The sequence below is a fragment of the Leptopilina boulardi genome, unplaced genomic scaffold (genome assembly GCF_019393585.1).
Source record: "Leptopilina boulardi isolate dan_hultmark-lab unplaced genomic scaffold, ZJU_Lbou_2.1 LbouV2_392, whole genome shotgun sequence".
NCBI classification, from domain to species: domain Eukaryota; kingdom Metazoa; phylum Arthropoda; class Insecta; order Hymenoptera; family Figitidae; genus Leptopilina; species Leptopilina boulardi.
The window spans coordinates 3634339-3651344 of NW_026137965.1; the positions used below are offsets into that span (position 1 = coordinate 3634339).

General features: G+C 22.5%; 2 protein-coding genes across 4 annotated transcripts in view; one reads left to right on the plus strand and one right to left on the minus strand.

The window, feature by feature from the left end:
• The window catches only part of LOC127288513 (protein cordon-bleu), a 131624-nt gene extending 123145 nt beyond the window's left edge, over window positions 1-8479 (minus strand). The window contains exons 1-2 of one of the 3 annotated variants that reach the window (XM_051315997.1): window positions 8374-8479; window positions 7596-8026 (exon numbers count right to left, since the gene is read on the minus strand). In XM_051315997.1, coding sequence (XP_051171954.1) covers window positions 7596-7732 — 137 coding nt within the window. In that variant the 5' untranslated portion in view covers window positions 7733-8026; window positions 8374-8479. Of the gene's footprint in view, window positions 1-7595; window positions 8027-8326 lie in introns of all 3 variants that reach the window. The other 2 variants (XM_051316005.1, XM_051315998.1) reach the window with 2 other exon arrangements.
• The window catches only part of LOC127288524 (NADH dehydrogenase [ubiquinone] 1 alpha subcomplex subunit 10, mitochondrial), a 132217-nt gene that overhangs the window by 93549 nt on the left and 21662 nt on the right, over window positions 1-17006 (plus strand). The window contains exon 5 of the mRNA XM_051316022.1: window positions 15060-15095. Within this exon, the coding sequence (XP_051171979.1) occupies window positions 15060-15095 (36 nt within the window). The remainder of the gene's footprint in view (window positions 1-15059; window positions 15096-17006) is intronic.

The following is a 17006-nucleotide window of genomic DNA, read 5'->3' on the forward strand; positions in this document are numbered from 1 at the left end:
CCATCTAAGGATCCCATGAGATACATATATACATATGTGTACCGTTCTGGAAACATATAATATATATATATATATATATATATATATATATATATATATATATATATATATATATAGTTAAAACATCGCCATAGATTCCACGATCCTTCCTTGTATCGAGTTTTACAGCCTCCTTATGTGCGCAATCTAAAGAATAGGAGTCAACGATAATAGTCCCTTTATTCACACACACATACATACAAATTTCAAAAAGAAAGGAATATTTAAATTAACTACCACGAAAATTTTCCACATAGATTATTACTTTATGTCATGTCATTGTTACATTATATTACTTAATTACTTCATTAATTTCGCCAAGGTTGTTGGCATAAAATCCCCTTCTTTTATTTTTTTTTTTGAAAGACCGATATTGATTTTTGGGAAATTGATTGGAAATACTGAAACTGCAGGGAAAAAAATATTTATACCTGAAACAGCGAAAGGTTTCACTAAAATAGGGAAAGATTTAACTAAAACAAGTAAAACTTTTGCTACTATAGTGAAACGTTTCGCTGTTCCTGGTACATCTTTTTTTCTGTGTATCATCGATTGAAAATATCATTTACTGAAGCTGTCATTGACTGAAACTGTCATTTACTGAAATTACTATTTACTGAAACTATCATTTACTGAAACTACTATTGACTGAAACAATCAATGACTGAAACTATCATTTACTGAAACAATCAATGATTGAAACTATCATTTACTAAACTACTATCGACTGAAACAATCAATGACTGAAACTACTATTGACTGAAACAATCATTGATTGAAATCATCATAGTCTGAAACTGCCATTGATTGAAAGTATTATCGACTGCAACTACTATTTACTGAAATTACTATTTACTGAAACAATCAATGACTGAAACAATCAATGACTAAAACTATAATTTACTGAAACTACTACTGACTGAAACAATCAATGACTGAAACTACTATTGACTGAAACAATCAATGACTGAAACTACTATTGACTGAAACAATCATTGACTGGAACTGTCATTGACTGAAACTTTTATCGACTGGAAATGTCATGTACTGAACCTACTATTAACTGAAACAATCATTGACATCATTGACTGCTGGAACAATCATTTACTGAAACTACTATTGACTGAAATCATCATAGTCTAAAACTGTCATTGACTGAAAGTATTATCAACTGAAACTACTATTTACTAAAATTACTATTTACTGAAACAATCAATGACTGAAACTACTATTCACCGAAACAATCATTGATTGAAATCATCATAGTCTGAAACTGCCTTTGACTGAAAGTATTATGGACTGCAACTACTATTTACTGAAATTACTATTTACTGAAACAATCAATGACTGAAACTATCATTTACTGAAACAATCAATGACTAAAACTATCATTTACTGAAACTACTATTGACTGAAACAATCATTTACTGAAACAATCAATGACTGAAACTACTATTGACTGAAACAATCATTTACTGAAACAATCAATGACTGAAACTACTATTGACTGAAACTTTTATCGACTGGAAATGTCATGTACTGAACCTACTATTAACTGAAACAATCATTGACATCATTGACTGCTGGAACAATCACTTACTGAAACTACTATTGACTGAAATCATCATAGTCTAAAACTGTCATTGACTAAAAGTATTATCGACTGAAACTACTATTAAGTGAAGCAATAATTGACTTAAACTATCATCGACTAGAACTATCATTTACTGAAACTACTATTAACTGAATCAATTATTGATTGGAACAATCATTGACTGAAACTATTAGTATCTTAAAAATCATTGACTGGAAATGCCATTGACTGAAACTTTTATCGACTGAAAATGTCATGTACTGAAACTACTATTAACTAAAACAATCATTGACTGATACTTTTATTGACTGAAAATATCGTTGACTGAAACTATCATTAAGTGAAGCAATCATTGACTAAAACTGCAATTAACTGAAATTATTATGAACTATAATTAAAATCGACTGAAACTATAATTGCAATTTAATTGACACTAAACACATATCTTACAAGGGAGAGAAAAATTTGCAGGCGCCGGGAATTGAACCCTCGACCCTAACACGCTTGTAAGTCAACAACATATAACCACCTAACCACGAACGCACGCTATGAAAAATATTTCTCATTACCTGTAAGACTAGTCTTTATTGTATTTGCCTTTTCATAAAAATGAAAACAATTTTTCAAAGAATAAGAATCAGAATTTCCACTACCTACTTTTTTTAAAAAATAAATTTCGTTACTTTTTTAAAGTCAATTTTGTTTTGCATTTTCTTTTAAAGCGGTGCAATGAACTTGGATCTCTCTAACTAAATTAGAAAATTACATACGCGCGGGATTTCTTTTTTTTTATTACAAATGTCCTTGGCCTTAGATAAAAATAAACATTGGTAATTTATGGGAGAAGTGTTTTAGAAGTTGGCTTTCTCCAAAGACGATGATGATGATGATGATGATGACTGCAACCTTATGTCAGGCATAATGATGTTGTATAAGATTTTTTAAAAAGAGGAAGAAGAAGAAGAAGAAGTAGAAGATGAAGGTATCGTTTGCTTTCACGCACATATAGTACTCGGGAAAACTAACGGACTTATTTACATGCAAATTTAAGACAAGTACATATACTTTGCTGCACTCTACAAGATTTCTCACATCAGATGAGCACGACACAACGCATGCAATCGCAGTTAGAAGACCTAATGCCCGCTATTTACCCTATGTGTAATTTTTTTTTCACTCCTCTATAGAAAATTTTCTTTATTAGTAACCGCGCGCTACTGGATTATAAATATGAGAGATGAAACACTCGATTATTTTAACAAAATAACAATTTCAAGTTTGAAAAAAATTTAATTCCCCTTTCTATAATTTTTTTTTTTAAAGTGCTTTACACCCCCAGAGAAAAGATATTTATTTCTCTCAGAACCAAATAAATATTTATTTGTTTCAAATAAATTTTGTTTGCGCTAAATAAAATTTTTTTGTGCCAAATAATTTTTTTTTATTTAAAACAAATAAATAGTTATAAGGTTCTGAGACAAATATATTTTTATTTGCTTCAAATAAATTTTATTTGTGTCAAATAAACGCAAATAAAAAATTTCTCTGGGTGTAGAAACAATAACAGGTATGACAAAAATGGATGTACACCATGAGAAAAGATTTCTTTGAATCAAAGAAACCAATTTCTTTAACTTGTTTTCATTCATTCAAAATAAAATTTTCTTTGAATAAAAAAAAAACTTCTTAGTTTCAAAAGAAAATTTCTTTAATTTAAAGGAATTTTCTTTGAATAAAAGAAATTTGTGCATTAAGTGAAAGAAATTCTAACATTGATATAGGGTTAAAGAAACATTTATTTGCATTGAATAAAAAATTTCTTTGAAACGAAATTATTTTTTTTTTGAATTAAAGATAATTTATTTGAAACAAATACATTTTCTTTGTATCAAAGCAAAATTTGTCAAAGGAATTCATTTCTTTGAATCAAAGAAATCTTTTTTTTCTTGGCTGTAAATATTTTAATTTCCCTTATATTCGCCATTATTTATAGGTTAGAAATTCGTTGGAAGAAAAATCATAAAATTTTCTTTTCTTCAAGATATTCTAATAAAAAGTGAAATAATATCTTTTAAATTTTATATAAATTTTAAAGATTAAAATTATTGTATTCCTAAATATAGGTTATTAAATAATATTTGCTATTTTGTATTTTGAGAAAAAATCCTGTTTTTAATTGATTTATTGTCATGAACATAACCTCAAAGGCTTAGGCTAGTTCGAAAGTCAGGAAACAAACGGTTTTTTTTATTGAAAAGTTTTGAGGTTATGTTAATGACAATAAATCAATTAACCTTAACTTTCTTAAAAAGAAAATAATTTTTATTCTTTGTAATTTACATAAAAAAAGATAATATTTCACTTTTTATACAATAACTAGAGAAATGGAAATTTTATGATTTTTATTCCAGCGAATTTCTAACCTATAAATAATATTGAAATATTTTTTTTTGTCACTGCTGTTATTACTTCTTAATATGGAATTCTCAACTGAAAAAAAATGTATTTAATTCAAATAATCGGTTTAATTAATTTAATTTTTCTTTTCGTATAATTAAAAAAGAAAATTTATAATATATTAAAATAAAAGGGCAATTTTGATTATAATTTATTATAAGTATGAAAGTTTCATTTATATTCCTTCAAGTTTTATATTCCTTGGCAAAGAAGTCGATCATTTTAAATTGATCCACATTACTTATACATATGGCTTGGGATAAAATTATAAGCCTCACGGACATTAAAAGATTAAAAATGACAATTTTTTCACAATTTCTTATGAACATCATCTCTTAAATGATTACCAGGAAAATTCAGGAACACCTCCCTCCACCCCACTTTTTCAAACTCTATAATTTTCAGACCATGCTTGAGGGTACAAACAAGATTTAAGAGTTGATTCTCAGTTCTGATTGACTGAATAGCGTTTCAAACAAAACTTAAACTTTCAAGGCTAAATTGAAACTCAGCGCGCAGACCATAATAATACGATACTGTATGTTACAAATATTTCAATGCCAGGAGGTCCAATTCACCAAGAAAGAGAGAGAAAGAGAGAGAGATTGATTCGTCGAAAAGAATTTCATTTGCATTTTTGTCGCCAATTTTTGAATTTTCAAAATTTTTAAAAAAGAAATAAAGAAAAATACTTGAAATAAATAATACTAAAAAAAAATTGAAAATTACATTAAAAAAATCTTCACCTAGAACAGCGATATGTTTCACTAAAACAGGGAAAATTTTCGCTATTCTAGAGAAACATATCGCTGTTCCAGATAAAAATTTTTTTCCATGTTCAATAATACAATATTAATACGAAAATTAATACAAAATATTGAGTATAATAATTTTTCAGAGGAAAAAAATAATATACGAATGGAAATAAAAATTTTTTTCCGATGAGTTAGAATTGATAAGATGATGACATTTTCTGAATGAAAAGCCTCCTTTTGAAAGAGAAAGAGGTATAAAACACTCTCATTGCACCTTAGAAAAGATCTTTAGGATTGATTATATTACTCGCATATATATATATATATAAATGTGACTCGAAGCGAATGAGGTTGAAAAAAAAATTGCCTTCCACCCCTCCCATTTTATTGTTGGATTTTGTTATTGTATACATCGCGTACGCGTGCAATAATTTTTTTTTTTTAATTTTCAATAATTCATGTGACTCAAGCTTTATTGAACTACTTTTACTTACTTTTACCTCACTCTGCGTCCTTCGTCAGAGGAGAATAATTGTTTATCCGCACAGCAAATGTATATAATAACAATAATAATGTCAGACATAACGAAATAAAACTCACTTGCGGATAATAACTTTACCACACAGATACGTTCCATAATAATTTTAGAATAATGACAAAAATCTAGGGATTTATAGAAAACATTTTTCCATTTATGGAATTTTTTTAAAAATAATTATAAATGAAATTGTTTTTTGGAAATTTACTAAATTAAGATTAAAAATTAATTAATTAAAAATACTATTAGTTTAGAATACTAAAAAATAATACTCTCTAAATTTTTACTAATTTAAATTAGTATAGAATTTTTTACTAAATTTTTAGTACAATATTACTATTTTATATAGTATTTTTTTATTGAAGTTTAATACTGAAAAATGACTACAAATTATTAGAATTTTTTTTTCTTTTTTTTTATTTATTTCATTAATTTTCAGTAAAATATTACTATTTAATTTAGTATTTTTTTACTAAAGTTTTTGTGGAATATGACCAAAAAAATAGTAAACATTTATTTATTTATTTTTCTAATTTTTAGTAAAACATGATTTAGTAATATTTTGTTTACTAAATTTTAAGTAAAAAATGACAAAAAATTAGTAGAAATTTCTGTATTTTTTATTTATTTTACTAATTAGTAGTAAAATATTAATATTTGATTTAGTAATACCCTGTATTTTAACTAAAGTTTTAGTGAAAAATGACTAAAAATTAGCAGAATTTTGTTTATTTATTTCACTGAGTTTTAGTAAAATATATTATTATATTATTTGATTTAGTAATTTTTTTACCAAAATTTTAGTGTAAAACAACTAAAAATTAGTAGAAATTTTCACTAATTTTTATGGTAAAATATTACTATTTGATTTTGTACTATATTTGTACTAAACTTTTAATAAAAAATAACTAAAACTTAGTAGAAATTTATACTACTTTTTAGTAGAATATTATTATTGGATTTAGTAATATTTTTTTACTACAGTTTTAGTGAAAAACGACTAAAAATTAGTAGAAATTTTTACTAATTCAAATTAGTTAACGAATTATCACTAATTTAACTAATTAAATCAACTATTAAATAAAATGATAAATACTACAGTGAAAAAAAAAATTTATTTGATTTAAATAATTGGTTATTTGATTATAATCATAGTAGTTAAATAATCGATTATTTGAATCAAATAAATTTTTTTTTTAATGTACAAATATTTTAAAAGACTATTTTTTTCATTGTCATTATTATTGTATTTGTTTATATGTTATTATTTTTATTTATTTTATTATTATTATTATTTGTTTATTAATATTTGTTTACATTTATTAAATTTATTTTATTATTATTTATTTATATTTATTATGTTTCTTTTTTAACTTTGTGATAATTTAATTCGAAATTAATATAAATTTTTAGGAGAATAATTAATATATTAGGGAATTTAATTTCAATCTTATAGTTTAAAGAACGAATGTCGTATAATGTAAATTCGACTAATACACATTATAATTAAGTCGCAATCCTCATATACATTATTCTCTTTTTTTATATATATATATATATATTTTTTTTTTCTATAGCTAATTAATCCCAAGTAAGCGAAAAAAAATTATTTTTCACAAGTCAGCATTATTAATTATAAATTATCGATTTTACCACCAGGAAATGCGTATTGAATTCTTTTTTTTTTTATTTATAATAAAGAATTATTCATAAAGCCCGCGGAATATTGTCGCAATCAAACTTATTACAAAGATATTACCCATACATATATCTAAAAAAATATTTTTTCCAAAGAAAAATTTATTAAATTTCATTAAATTTATTTTTCATTAAATTTTATTAAATTTTATTAAATTTAATATTCATTAAATTTTACTAAATTTAATATTAAATTTTTTTCATTTCGTAATTGCGAAAATTTTTGTAGGCAGAAAAAAATTATTTTACTGTAACATTCCTTTATGAAAAATAAAATGGTATAGTTTTTTTTTTTTTTTTTTTTTTTTTTTTGAGATTCTGAAGCATTCTGCAAGGCTTCTGTGTATACTAATTGTTTAACAAGGATTGTGCGCGATAATTAAGTTTTATTCCTCGGGCAGTGAGGCGGATAGTTTTTCCATAGCGCTATTTTTTTTGCCATTGAAGCTAATAAGAGGCAAATTTTTTTTTTTTTGCATTCGAGGCTAATGTGTGTAAATATATCTTGACTCACCTGTGCTTTCGAGGCAATGTTGTAACGGCAATGTTCAAGGATTCGTTATCCAGATTATCCTTTTTCGATCTCCTCGGAAGTTCATTACACGCTCCTTGCGTGAAACTGTAAGTTCTCCGTTTCTTGAGGCACAACATTTTTTTTTTTTTCACGTGTTTATTGAAAAATTACATTAGCTAAGCTTCATAATAAATTTTTAATTGTATAATAACGCGATGAGGAGATTATTATATATAGTGGATATAATTTCAATTTTATTTCACGGTCATTATCGCACATTATCACTGTTGTTTTTTTTTTTTTTGTTCTTGTGTTCTTACTTCCTTAATATTTTTTCCTTTTTTTTTTTTTATTTATTTGACACAATAGCTTTTTTCACTTTTTAATTCAAAGTTTCGTTGTCTCCGAAAATTTTCCTCGTACGAACATTTCTATATATAAAAAAAAATACAAAATGAGTAAATTTAAAAAAAAAAGTGTAAAATACATCAAATTTGTAAATTTTGAACTATATAAAATTATTTTTTAAATTAATTAAATTTTACAATGTAAAAAAATTAATTATATTGTAATAAGGTAATTAATTTTTTTTTCTCCTGCAAAATTGGTTTTTTATTTATTTATTTATTAAATTGACGAGACAAGCCCTTTTTTAAATTTTTTATAGAAAGGGAAAAAAAAATTGTAAAATATTGTGTAATTATTATTATTTTTCGTTTTAATAGAGACACACTTTTGAACTCCCAATAGAAATACATATCCACACGTTGTTACGAACCGTATAGAAGTTCAACGTCAGCCTCGAGCTGAAGTTATAACAGTACTAAACTGAAGACTGCGCCCAGAATCCTTCGCTGGGCAAGAGCGCATCCGTCAATGGCTTCCGAGTTTCCGACGTGTTTATTACCAACACTGAAACTTCGAAGAAAAAAAAAAAAAGGAAAGAAAAAAAATACACCTCTCGAGATCGTTAATGCCTTCTTTACAAACAAGATTTTTATCAACTTCAATATAATTCCTCTTTTATATAAAAGAACGAACGGACTCTCCTTCAAAACGCGACACAAGATTCATATAACTGTGTTAAAAAAAAAAAAAATTTTTTGAATTGAATTGAAATTGATTACATTTTCCTTGAAATAATTCACATATTATATAAAATATCCGATTGCAATTTTGTAATTATTTTTAATTGTTTTGAAAAATTAACATAAAAGGATGTTGAATATACAGGTGGGGATTTTCTTCTAAATGCTATGCATATTTTAGAAATATTCTATTTAAATTTTTGTTAATTAAATTAATGGGTGATTAATTAAATTTGTTAATTTTAATTAAATTAATAGAGATTAATTAAAATTTTCAGTTTTCATTAAATTAATAGCAATTAATTAAATTTTTCCATTTTAAATAGAATATAAGATAATTACATTAATTTTATTCTTACAATTATTGGAAGAGAATTGTAAAATATATATGCATTATATAATTATTAAAAAAGAATATTTAAATTAATCATTTTTTTTTTCTCATTTTAAGAATATTATATTCTAAAACTTTTTTCTAATTAAAAATCCGTGTATTTTTTTCTTAAATTGAATATTTTTAAACTTTAAATATCTACAAAATATTTTTGAATATTATATGTGAATATTTATAGCGTGCGTCCGTGGTTAGGCAAATTTTTCTATTATTAAGTAATAAATAAAGGTTTCCATTAATAATAATCAGCATCGATAGTGATTAGCGCTGATAAATAATAACTATTAAAATAGTAGTTACCATTAATAATAATAGTTAAAATTAATAATAATTACCATTAAGAGTAGTTTCCATTAAAAATAATTAACTGCCACTATTTATAAACAATAATTATTAAAATAATAATTACCATCAATAGTAGTTATTATTAATAGTAGCTACCATCAATAGTGGTTACTGCTATTCGTAGTTACTATTAATAGTAGCCACTAATGATTAATAATTACTATTAAAACAGTGGTTACTATTAATAGTAGTTCCTATTAATATTACTTACCATTCATAGTAATTATTATTGATAGTAACTACCAATAATAGTAGTTATTAATAGTAACAACCAATGATAATAGTTATTATTAATAGTAGTTACCATTGATAGTAGTTTCCATTAAAAATAATTAATAGCCACTATTTATAAACAATAATTATTAAAATAATAATTACCATCAATAGTAGTTATTATTAATAGTAGTTACCATTAATAGTGGTTACTATTATTCATAGTAACCATTAATAATTAATTACTATTAAAACAGTAGTTAATATTAATAGTAGCCACTATTGATAAATACTAATTATTAAAATAGTAACGATCATAAATAATAGTTACCATTAGTATTAACTACCATTAATATAAGCCATTATTTATAAACAATAACTATTCAAATAATAATTACTATTAATAGTAGTTATTGTTAATAGCAGCTGACAATAACGAATAATATCTAAATAATAATAATTAGTATCGTTACCATTAATATTTTTTATTATTAATAGTAACTATCATTAATAGTGGTTACTGCTATTAGTAGTTACTATTAATAGTAGCCACTAATGATTAATAATAATTACTATAAAAACAGTGGTTTCTATTAATAGTAGTTACTATTAATATTAGTTACCATTAATAGTAATTATTATTGATAGTAATAATAATAGTCACTATTTTAATAATAATTACCATGAATAGCAGATATTATTTATAGCGGCTACCATGGATAAATAATAACTATTAAAATAGTAACAATAATTAATAGTAGTTATTATTAATAGTAGTTACCATTAATAGTAGTTACCATTATTAATAGTTACAATTAATAAATAATTACAATGAAAACAGTAGTTAATATTAATAGTAGCTACCATTAATAGTAGCCACTATTGATAAATAAAAACTATTTAAATACTAACTACCATAAATAGTAGTTACTGTAAATTGCAACTACCGTTAATAATAACCACTATTTATAAACAATAACTATTAACGCAATAATTACGATTAATAGTACTTATTATTCATAGTAGATTTTATTAATAGTAGATACCAATAATAGTAGTTACTATTTACAGTAGTTACTAATGATAGTAGTTACTATTAATAGTAGTTACCATTAAAAGTATTTCGAATAGTTATTAATCGCAATAAATAATATATAGTTGCAATAAATGACAGTTTGTATCAATAATATATTAACAATGAAGTAATAGTTAAAAATTCAGTTATTTTAGGCTAGATTCCACAAATTAATTCAAAATCGATTGTGGAATTAAAGCAAAGTAAAAAACAAAAGAAAAATTGCAAACATTGCATGGAATTCACATAATTCTGAGAAAAACCGAATGGCCATAAGTATTTCACAACTATTAAATTGTTTTAAATTATATATTAAAATTCCAATATATATACATTATAAACTTTTTTTTTAAGAATGCGAAAAAAAATTAATTCATTTTCATTTCTTTTCTATTTATAAATTTTTTATTTGACGTCCCCATTGCAAAACGCCTATATGGAAAATAATATCTAACTTGTTTGGGGAAAAAAAAGATGAATCTTGTCGAATGAACGAGAACGAAGTTAATTACGGTATCAAGAGAGATATGTTTATCCTATCACTAAACAAGTAATTCGTTAAGTACACGTTTCAAGTATATATGAGTTTTTTTTATTATTAAATTATTATATATATATATATATATATATATATATATATATATATATATATATATAAGTGTTCAGATTTCACCTTTTGTATTTTTTTCAAATTTATAATAAACGCTTAAACTAAAAATAAATTAATTGCCTTTAATCACGAGTCCCAATTTTAAATTAATGTTTTTAAATTACCTACGTCTATATATTTATATATAGTGGTTAAAACTAATTTTTTTATATTAATACACTTTTTATTTTTAAATTTATAATTTTGTTTGGTTATTTTTTTAATATAAATAAATTAATTAAATAAATAAAATAAATAAACAAAATAAATAAATAAATTTTTTTTTTGGTTTCAATTAAATTTTGTTATCAAACAACTGTTCCTTAAATGAAATGATTTTATTAAAAAAATACCTTTTAGGTAATTAATAAAAAATTTTCTAATGAAATAAAATAATTTTTCCCCAATTTTGTGGGATTTTTTGTTGAAAATTGGAAATTTTCTTGTTGACATTATGCGTGTATAAAGTAAACTCTCCCGTTTTGATATGATAAAGTTGTATAATATATAAAGTTAAAAGTGCAAATGTAGGTGCAGTTATGTTGCTGTGACCGCTATGATATGATTCCAGTCGAACCACTACACTCTGTTGCCATGCGACTTTATATACATATATATATATATACTTATAAATATATAATATATATTCACCCAAAAAAAAATTTTAAAAAAAAAAAATTTTTTTTTAAACAGGGAAGATGTGCATAATCATAACGTAGAATAATTCCTCGGAGAATTCCCTTGACTTGAACCTCGTTTTTCCAGTTCGTGATAATTTACCTTGGTTATCGCAATTAAATATAATACTTTACTCACTGGGGTTTCTCTTCAGAAAACGAGCTCTGAAAATTACGTTACATGAAATGCTTATTAACTATTAAATGTACCTTTTATCTGAGAATTATGTGAAGGATTAACCACCCTGTATAATATTTAGAATGAAACACTATATACAAATTCACTTTATCGACACGATATTTTGTTAAAAATGTTTTATTTTGTTTTCTAATATAAATAAAATTGGACCATTTTTTTTATTTATTCAAAATTATATTTATTTATCAATTTATTTTTTTTTTTTATTTTAATTTTTTATTTAATTAACTAGAAAAATTAAAGGCGCGCAAGCGCGCCAAATTGAGTATTTAATTGTTTGTTATAAAGAAATTAAAGATTAATATTATCAATAATAATTTAATTTGTTAGAATATTATTACATATTAAATGATAATAATGAAAATTATATGTTTACAGGCCTCGGATTATACGACTTTTTTTCGACTTTTATCGACTTTTTTGAATAAAATACGAGTTTTTTTTACATTTGAAAAAAAATGTAAATAAAATACATTTTTTAGTATAAAATGTAGATCTTATTCAGATCTTCTTCAATTCAATTATTTAACAAATTTTCAACTACAATGATTCTTCACTAAATTAATTATTATTTTTAATAATTTTAATGAAATACATCACAAATTCAATTATATCAAAATTATTTTTCAATTAAAATTTTTATGAAATTTAACAATTGTTTATAAATTAAAAAAAATATCACAATAAAATTGAATTATTTTTTAGAAATTTCAATTCAAAATAAACTAAAATTCAATTATTACCCGAAATTTTAATTCAAAATCAATTAAAAATCCAATAATTATCCAAAATTTTCAATTTAAAATTTAAATATTTACCAAGTTTTCAATTTAAAATGAAATAAAATTCAATTATTTTCTAAAATTTCTATTCAAAATTAATTATCCAAATTTTCAATCAAAAATGAACTTCAATTAAATTATTATCTAAAATTTCAATTAAAATTTAATTATTTCCCAAAATTTTGAATTCAAAATGAATTGAAATTGAATAATTTTCCAAATTTAAAATCAAATAAAATTTAATTATTCTCAAAAATTTGAATTCAAAATTAATTGAATTTTCAATAATTTGAATTTAAAAGCATCTAAAATTTAATTATTACTAAAATTTTCCATTGAAAAATTTTTTTTTGAAATTTAATAATTTCAATTATAACTCTAAGGAAATTCAATTATTTTTAACTATTTTAATAATATTCTTTGAAAATTCAACTATCTGAAACCATTTTTCAATTAAAAATGATTTTCAAATTATTGTATTTTGTCTGCATTTTCTAATAAATTTTTAGTGAAATCATCTAAAATTTTAATTAAAAATCACTTAAAGTTTCAATTAATTTCAAAAATCTCAATTTTAAATCTTTTGAAAATTCAATTAAATTTAAAAAATGTTTTCCAAAAATTGTTTGATAAATTATTTTTAGTTCTGTAAAATTTAATAATTGTTTGAAAATGAACAATATCTTTTGAAATTTAATTATTTCTAAAAATTTCAACTTTAACCCTATTATTATTAAAAAAAAATTTTTTTTTATTTAAAAATCTGTAAAATATTTTTGTTAAAATAAAAAACAAATCCACTTTTTTTTGGAATATAAATCGACTAAAACGACTTTTTTGTGTCTTTAAGTTGATTCGAGGCCTGTGTTTTTATAATTAATATTTAATAGGTATTCGTTGGCCCCTGGTGCCTTAAAAATTAATTTTTTTCAAATTACTTTCTTGTACAAAATTTTTTGGCGCATGCTTTTTCTCATCATAAATTTTTTGTATTTGTATACAATTTTTGAATCAATATACAACTTTAAAAAAAATTTCGTTTGTAAACGTTGTGTACTTCAGCTTCGTGAATTGAATTTTCGAATTTGGAATTTTAAAGAAACTTATTCCGAAATTTGGAAACACAATTATACAACTTTGGCAAAAATGATAAAAAGAATTGTCAAAATTTGACACGTCATATGGAAAAAACACGTAAAATCAGAAAAGGCCAACTTCAAGTTAGAACAGAAGGACAGACCAAGCATTTTATTATTATATAATAATTAATTTATTTATTTATTTTTATTTAGTTGTGTAAGTAATCATAATATTTAGTTAGATATAAAATAAAATTTATAGAAATTGTTAGTAATTTTAAATATTAAAAATAGAAAACTAAAAATCGTTTAATAAATAAAATAATTTTTCCCCATTAGTTTTTTCTTTTGAAAATTATTTTTTAAATGAAATTTTTAACTAAATTCTCATTATTTTTCACATAGTGAAATCTGAAAATATTTTTAATATTTAAGTAGTATTTCAAATTAACAATTATGTTTAGAAATTTTTTTTTTGTAATCCATTAAAATTTTATTTTTATTCTAAATATAAAAACAAAAAAAATTCAAAAATGTTGTAATTGCAATAAAAAAATATATATTATTTTCATAGACAATTGTTTTCTGAAAGTTTTGAGAAATTCATATAGGTATTTTATATTATTATTGTATTTTATGAATTAATTGAGTTAACCGTTAAAATCATAATCTTTTATATCCATTATAAGTTTATGTAGAAAAGGTGCTATTTTTTGCTCCATTGACTTACAGGAACGTATAATTATTGATGTTTAATAGAATTTAATTAAGTGGAAAAAAAGTTATGATAAAATTGTGCCAAAGAGAAATTGTACCTATATTATAGGGGAAAAAAATATATATAGAAGCGGAAATTTAACTTATTATTAAACAAAAAAATATTGAAATCCCCCGTCAATTTTCGTAATCTTTTTTTTTCAATATTGTCTTTTTATTACAAAATTTTATTTATTTTTGTTTCAGATAAATTGCGGAATTCATCGCACTTTCAAAAAAGGGGTGAGTTTAAAAAAAAAAAATTCTCAGAGACAAATAAATATTTACTCATTGCAAATAAATATTTATTTGTTAGAAATAAATATATTTATTTATTGCAAATTAATTTTTTTACAAATAAATATTTATTTATTTCAAGTAAATATTTGTTACAAATAAATATTTATATATTGCAAATTAATATTTTTCCATGAAAAACCAAATTTTTTATTTACACCAAATAAATAGGCCAGTAGGCTCTGAGACAAAGATTCGTTTATTTGACTGAAATATATTATATTTGTTTCAAATAAAACATTTGGGTGTATAGTATAATTACAGCGCATTTAATTATCTATTAAATTATTTTTTATTATTTTTTTCTTTTTTTTTGTATTGAAATATAAAAATATTCACTGAAAAGAAAATTTACTTGATTCAAATAAAAAAATTATTTAATGCAAATAAATATTTATTTGCACCAAATAAATATTCCATAATAGTCAAGTAACCGATTATTTGAATGAAATAAAAAATTTTTTTCTCTTTTTAAAATCATATAGTATAATTTTTTTAATTATTGAATATTATTAATGTTTATAATTATAAACTCAATATTATATATATATATATAGTAATTCCAGAGGGAGTAATAATATTTCTCGAATTTGATTATTATCGCGGGAATCATTAATAAATGATGTCGTGGAAATATAAATATATATATATATATATATATATATATATATATATATATATATATATATATATATATATCGATGAAATGTTTATTGCTTCCAATTTTACTTTTATAATCTGTCACATTCACTGTGAATGGAATATGTCAAATGGTTTTTAGAGCATGTATTGATAATATCGTATTAAACGGAAAAGAAAAGAGAAAAAAAAAGTGAAATATATATATATATACAGAAAAGTCTCAGTGCATCGAACTTATACATTTTCATCGTATAATAAATACAAATCGTGATCTCAAACGAACGAAAGGTATCTCAAGGACTCTTAAAGTGTATACGTAGTTATTATAACATGTAAAACACTAACTTTGAAATGCAAGAACTCTCTTTCTCTCTCTCTCTCTCTCTCTCTCTCTCTTTATATCGAGAGATCCAATTAATGGTGGATCCGGGAGGAAGAGGAAAGATGTCTATCACAATATGTACAAGAATTATTATTATTATTATTATTAGTATGTTCATGCAAAAGAGTATATTAAAAAGGAAACTGAAACTTCAGGAATAATTAATCATTACTGTGTAGGAAAAAATAATTTTCAAAAATTTGACTGATAGAAAAATATTTTGAGAAATTAAAAATAGATTTTATTTTTGATTTTCATTTAATTTAATTTCAATTTTTTTCGAATTTTTCTAACAATTCTAACTCATCGGAAAAAAAATTTTATTTCCATTCGCATATTATTTTTTTTCTCTGAAAAATTATTATACTCAATATTTGTATTAATTTTCGTATTAATATTGTATTATTGGACATGGAAAAAAATTTTATCTGAAACAGCGATATATTTCTCTAGAATAGCGAAAACTTTCGCTATTTTAGTGATATATATCGCTGTTCCAGGTGAAGATTTTTTTTCTGTAAAAATATAATAAAAAAATACTGCGGTATTTTTTATTATATTTTTAAAAAATGATTAAAAATAATATATGAATGATTTAAAAAAAAAATAATAATAAAAATTTAGTCAACTTTTTATTAATTTGAATTTTAATTTGAAAATAGAATTTTGAATAGAATAGAAATGCAATAGAAAGAAAACAATTTCATCGAGTTGAAATAATAAGGAAATTTTTAAATATTTAAATTATGATTTTTATTATTATTATTATTATTATTATTATTATATAAAAATTATTAAAATTATTTTTATTATTATTCATTGTTCGAAAGTGC